The 6,853-nt window shown below is 36.7% G+C and overlaps 1 protein-coding gene across 1 annotated transcript in view; it reads right to left on the bottom strand.

Moving 5' to 3' along the window:
- Positions 1 to 4,440, bottom strand: part of LOC107582218 (IgGFc-binding protein-like) — a 26,252-nt gene extending 21,812 nt beyond the window's left edge. The window contains exons 1-5 of the mRNA XM_016267966.1: positions 4,392 to 4,440; positions 2,909 to 4,144; positions 2,354 to 2,700; positions 1,167 to 1,731; positions 670 to 1,088 (exon numbers count right to left, since the gene is read on the bottom strand). Coding sequence (XP_016123452.1) covers positions 670 to 1,088; positions 1,167 to 1,731; positions 2,354 to 2,700; positions 2,909 to 4,144; positions 4,392 to 4,440 — 2,616 coding nt within the window. The remainder of the gene's footprint in view (positions 1 to 669; positions 1,089 to 1,166; positions 1,732 to 2,353; positions 2,701 to 2,908; positions 4,145 to 4,391) is intronic.
- Between the last annotated feature and the right edge of the window lie 2,413 nt (positions 4,441 to 6,853).

Below are 6,853 nucleotides of genomic sequence, written 5' to 3'. Positions count from 1 at the left end.
AATCGTTGCAACCCCTACATGCTTAGTTTGTTATTTTGTCTTTCCAGGACACGTTGATTATGCAGGAAATAATTAGAGGCAGAAAAAAATAGCTGAAAATCATGTTTGTGGTTACAAGTGGGAGGAAAAAAAATATGTTGAAGAAAATATATTGGTAACATTTTACAATAAGGTTCCATTAGTTAATGTTAGTTAATGTATTAACTAACATGAACAAACAATGAAAAATACATTACAGTATTTATTAATCTTTGTTAATGTTAGTTAATGAAAATACAGTTGTTCATAGTTAGTTCATGTTAATTCACAGCGCATTAACTAATGTTAACAAGCGCAACCTTTGATTTTAATAATGCAGTAGTAACTGTTGAAATTAACATTAACTAAGATTAATAAATGCTGTATAAGTATTGTTCATGCTTAGTTCATGTTAACTAAAGTAGTTAACTAATGTTAACTAATGAACCAATATATTTAAACCTACACTATGGAAACCATAAAAATAGTATATTTCCTACATTAGTTATTGTCTCATCTGTGAGAAATGGGGAAAAACCCTAATGATTTTTCATATTTTCTGCTTTTCCCTCCATTTTTGATTGATACATACTGCATAACATATGTACAAAACTATTTTCTTTTACAGTTTTCTTGTCAATAAATTAGTACCTGGAAGTCAAAATAATTCCCATCAAAGGTGTAGTAGTGGGGGTCGCCCAGTGCCATACAGGTGCTTTGAGAGACGGGATAACAATCCCTAATGCCATTCTCCACCTGGCAGTGCTGTCCTGTCCCACAGCCTCCATCCTGGCATTCTAGATGTCCACCCTCCATGGAGCAACGACAAAGCCGCTGACAAGCATCATCCGCCCAGAAAGTCTCACCAGCGGGAATGTAGTGTCCATTGAAGGAACAACCACACTGGGCTAAAGGTACACATTTGGATCCACTCAGAACAAAACCAGGATCACAAGCGCATGTTTCGACACAGGGTAAAGTGCAGTTCACTGGAGACCCGAGGCCCATGCAGGTCAAAGGGCAAGCGTTACCACAAAACTCATAATGGCTGTTCTCTGGGCATCTGTAAGCTGAAGACAGAAACAAAGACATTAGGTACAATATCAAGCCAAGTATGCGTTGCAAATGCTTATAAAACTATTACTCACAACAATTGGCTGCTTCTCTCCAGTTGGTTAGCTGTATCCCAACACGTTGACATACACTTGCATAGACCTTTAAAACCTTACATAAGTAGTTTCTGTGCCCATCTGTCATACAAACATCATACATGCAGTTCTGGATGTAAATACTTGGGTCAATAACAGAATGACACTGACTGAATGGTGCCATCATTAAGAGTCCACAGTACTTTTCACCCAGCCACTGTCGAAGTGCTTGAGCATCACATCCAGGGCCCCCATTGTCATCTCTACAGCCCTCATCCAATGTTAAGTTGTGAACTTTCCAACTCTGTCCAAACGTTGTCGCACTGGGAGCCTGGGTGTTCAAAGGCATAGTGAAATCATCATTAGGATCACCATTGAAGTTGCCACAGAGCCCACAGACTTTGTCCATGAAGGCAGTGGGCAGGGAGACCATGAGATAGTGGTCCCAGTCATACTGCACACTCAGCCCAAAAGAAAACAGGATGGTGATGAAGCTGCCGGACTGGAACATGGACACCCCAACATCATCAAGAACCACAGGAAGGCTCCACACACTCTGGTCAATCTGCAAAAATCAAAACATAATAATGCATATTAAATGGAAAAATAGCTTCTTACTCAATATTTTTGTCTTGATTTAGTAAAAAAAAAAAAAAAAAACTATAGATTAAAAAATTCTCTCAAAATATGTTTAGTTTTTTTTCCCACCATGAAATAAAAATAAAAACATTATTTTTTTAAATTGAATATTGCAGTGCTTATGAGTGTTATATGTTTTATAATAATACATTTCTTTTTCTTGTTTTAACCATAAACACAAATTTTTTTGTGATCTATGTTGATCTATGCTATTTCTAATGGGTAAGAAATAAACTTTAAGATATAGTTTCTGAAAATATCTCTTGATCTGTTATGCATTTTTTAATCTTGTGTAAATTGATTGTTACATTTTTTTTTTATATTTTTACTAAAAATAAGACAAAAAAATACTGATAATGTTTTATATCAAATGGCTTAATATAAAGCTATTATCTTTCATATTATAATGTGTAAGTATTCTCACATGAGATAATGTTTTCAGTATTGCAGCAAGTTTTGAATGAGGTTTCTACAATGTTTAGGACTAAAATGAACTAAATCCATGCAATCACTATTACTTTTTCCTTTAAGAAAAAAAAAAGGTTTACCCTGACTTTCCCGGGCTCAGAACTTCCAACGCTGATGGTGATATCCCCAATATTTACAATTACTCGTGCTACATAGGAGACACTAATGTCGCCACAGTTTTCATTTTTAGCCAGGACCTCAAAAGCAGGAAGACTGTTATTTTTGTGGCAGTTCCTGGTGACAACATAAGTGCAAGTGCCCATGAAGTCAAAGTAACGCTGGTCGAATGTGCAGTAGTGAGGGTCACCCATTGCCCAACAGATTCCAAATGGTTTCTTCACACAGGTGGGGAAGGAACCCTTAATCTGGCACTCCTCATCCTCACTACAGATGATGTTGAAGCAAGAGCGAGGTGCTGGCACATCTACTATAAATGGAGAAGAGATGCATGATGTTTAAGCAGCATAACCATAAACAGAGTTAATCATTAATATGGTTTTAACTCAAACCTGGACATTACATTCTACTGTAAAATGCATTATTGGATTATACAAGAGATTTTATTTGCTAAAACTGGCTATAACACCACAAATGTTTTTTAAACAGAAGGAATAATATGCATAATTGTGACATACCTGGATCAATGCATGCAGCTGGGGCTCCGTAACCATTCATTTGCTGCAGTCCCACACTATAGACCCCATAAGAAGCATTTGAATGGGTTAATTTGTGCCCACCTGCCCCAGGTTGGTAAACCAGCTCAGTCCAGGAGTACTCACTGTTTTTAATGACCCTCCACTGAAGGTTTCCAGATAAAGGCAAGCTATCAAAACGAATCCCTGCTTGTTCATTTGTAGGAACAATCAGAAGGGCTCGGTTGTCAAAACCAGCTATCCCGTCAAGTGCGTACGAGGAACAAAAACGGTTGTTGGGCAGAAGATTCATAAGAAATGGGTCATATATGACACCACGGGATGTTCGCACACCATTAAACAGAAAAAACACTTGGATTCCATTGTCAGCAATGACATTAAGGCCATTTGGAGACTGGATTTTGTACTCTACAATGCGCCCACGCTGAAGAACGGCAGTTAATGTAGTACGGCCAAATTGAACGGTTATATTTGTTGACTGTGATGCTTGGATATAGATGCTGTCGAACTGGCTCTGGATGCTAAACGGTGCCACCAGGAAGTGAGTTCCCCAGTTTTGCACCGGCAGGAGTTGCTCATAAACGTGATTGCACTTAGAAAAGCGCAACGTGCACATGTGGCCCGAGTACACGGTGACGGGAAGTTGTGAAGATATGCGGGTTCCCGTGAGGTCTCCTTGGCTTTGAATTTGTGCATTTTCGAAAGGATCCATCACCACAACTAGTTTACTGCCGACACCATACAAGCGTCCTTCAAACCGGACCACCGCTTTAAGAAACACTTCCACCGTGTTCCGCTCTTTACCGTTGACAAGCACAAACTCCTTCAGCATGGATGGAGGGGAGTTGGTGGGGGTGAACACAAAATATTCAGTACCCCATTCACTCATGGGGTAGACCAGGGATGTATCTGCCGTGAATTGTTTTGAGTTTAGTGAGGACACCGTTATGTCATCAGATGCCTGAATGAAAACAGTTTTGCGGGACCTCCTGGTGCCAGACAGCTCAATTGTTTTGGGGAGGGTCGCAGTGAAGCCCTGACCTGCAGTCAGTTGCACCTCCTGGGTAAAACCGAGACTGGGCACGCTGACTTTTACCAGGCAATTAGAATTCAGAGAGGTGATATAAAGCTGAAATAGTGGCAGGTCAAAAGGGGATACATAGTTTTGCATGAACACAGTGGCAAACTCTTGTCCTGCAGATCGAGCCTGGGCGCCATCTTTAAGAGGTCAAAAGAGAGAGACTGAGAGAACTGATGCTACAAAAAAAATCTACTGTAGAAAAGACATTGGCATTAAATGCCAGTGCATCAAATCTTTGTAATTTAACTTGTAAAATAATAATAATAATTTAAAATGATTCCTTTTCATATATTTTTATCAAGAAACGAGTTTACATGATATCTATTTTTATATTAACAATGTAAAATTTCATTAAATAGCAATCCAAAAGATAAAGAGCCTTACCCCAAAACAGAAATATCACAAAACAAACCGGTAAAAGTTTCGCTCCCATGATTATCTGGAAACAAATATCAGTGAAAACATTTTTTTTTCTTCTTTTTAACATGCAGAAACATACAGAAACATGCAACATACAGAAATAGCATTATCCACTAAACTTGTAGTAATCCACTAAATTGTGTGTGTGTGTGTGTGTGTGTGTGTGTGTGTGTGTGTATATATATGGGTTCTTTCAAAATCTACAAATTACATTTTAAATGCCACATGAAAATAACTATTTAATGCTGCTTACCTTCATGGGAATCAAGAATTATACAGTCTATCTTATGCAGCCTTTTAAATACCTATTATCCCAGTCTTAAAAACCAATCAGAGCACTGCCAAGTTTGGATCCTGGAACTGGGGACATGACCTATTTATATACATAAAAGGATCCATTTTCTCCCTCGAGGCATGAATGAATAGTATCAAATTGCAATATAATTTCTGAGAACATGCAGTCTTCTCAAAACATTTAAAACAATCCGTGTTTGATTTTTGAGCACACAACAAATCATGTAGACACAAATAATATGTATAAACTGCAACACTCATATAACAGTTATTGCAATTGTGCAAATTAACAAGAATGCAAAACCTGAGAATACTTTTCAAACCATGCAAATAAAAGACTATGACGCAACTTTTCTGAAACAGTATGAGCTTGTGATGGTAAATGGTGAAAATGATGGTGCACCACGTGGGTTTGGTTTTCATAAGCATAAAAAATAATAATCATAATAATACTTCAAATTCACCAGCCCAGTAAAACACCTTCTAAAGCAATCTGTCTCCAGTCTATGATATTCCTGAATGACAAAAAGCATCTGTCTACACAATTTCCATTAATACTTTCTAACAACTGTTGATTGAATCGGGTTTTCTGTTTCTATCAAAACCTGCAAACAAGTCAGCATTACAAAATTATAATTGGGCTGATAAAACAAGCATAACGTTTCCTTTTCTAAATTTTGTTTTTACCATTCATAGTGCAGAAAGTTGAATTTGCAATCCAATTTTTCCCCCTAAAACAAGACTAAAAAGTTAGTCCATATGCAACAGGTTATTACACACTGTCATAATGTCTGGGAAAAAGACAATCCACACGGGCTTTGAGCAGCAGAAAGGCCTTACAAATGCTATTATCAGAGCATACAAGTGACTGTGTCAATATTGTAACCATGAAACTTCCTGTCCAGTTAAATGCCGTGTGAAAAGATATTCGCAGAGCTGTAACAGCAGAGATTTACGATAAAAGAGAGAGAATAGCAAAACACACCTCACAGTGAATACAGACTAAAGGAGGGGAAATAGAGCTAACACATTAGTTTACTGTGGTTTCATTGACAATGTACACCCATGAGTCCAGAGGAACAATGGAATGAACATTACTGTACATCTCACCCCCTTTTAGAGATCAAGCATGGCAAAGCATGTGGTGAATAAAGCATTATGCCAAGCTCAAGAGGACAGCAGCATCCAATTCAGAATGTACAGATTTACAGATAAAGTATCCTCTGAAGCATCCACTTGCTTGTGTTGCAGCATGCAACGTTAACTCACTCTGCTTCTTTTTCTGCAAAGGTCTTGCAATCAAAGGTGAGGTAATGAGATTCCTAGCCATGCAACAAGCAGGTGGCCTTTTCCATGTGGCCGTCTGAGATACTACACCTTCCTTCAAAGAGATTTGATGAAAAAAAAAAAAATTATATTTATATTCTCCTGTAGAACAATGGAGAAAAAAATACTATGATAAACACATTTTGGAGACGAGCTGTAGTAACCTATTATTCTCTGGAAGAAAATTAAATAAAAAAAAAATCAGATGGGCATCAATATTGTAAACTACTCACAGGCTTTATTAGTTAAGTTACTACTACTTATATTCAAAAGTTTGGGTCGATAAGATTTTTTAAAAATGTTTTTGAAAGAAGTAATTTATGCTCACCAAGGCTGCATTTATTTGATCAAAAATACAGTAAAACAGTAATATTGTGAAATATTATTGCAATAAAAAAAATATATAATATGATATATTTTCAAATGTAATTTATTCCTGTGATGTAAAGCTGAATTTTCAGCATCATTATTCCAGCCTTTAGTGTCACATGAACCTTTAGAAATTATTCTAATAGGCTGATTTGATGCAAGAAACATTTCTTATTATCAATGCTGAAAATAGCTGTGCTGCTTAATATTTTTATGGTAATAATCATGATACTTTTTTTAGGATTAGGATTCTATTCATTTCTATTCAATGAATAGAAAGTTCAAAAGATCAGCTATATTTTGTAACATTATAATTACATTTAATCCTGATATAATTACATAATTACATATAATTACAAAGAATTCTGACCCCAGTCTTTTGAACGGTATAGTCTATATTGACTTAAAAAAGCTGGTTCACCTCAATTTTACCTCTA

Source organism: Sinocyclocheilus grahami, unplaced genomic scaffold (genome assembly GCF_001515645.1).
Source record: "Sinocyclocheilus grahami isolate Dianchi unplaced genomic scaffold, SAMN03320097.WGS_v1.1 scaffold42.1, whole genome shotgun sequence".
NCBI classification, from domain to species: Eukaryota; Metazoa; Chordata; class Actinopteri; order Cypriniformes; family Cyprinidae; genus Sinocyclocheilus; species Sinocyclocheilus grahami.
This window is presented reverse-complemented; position numbering and strand designations above follow the sequence as displayed.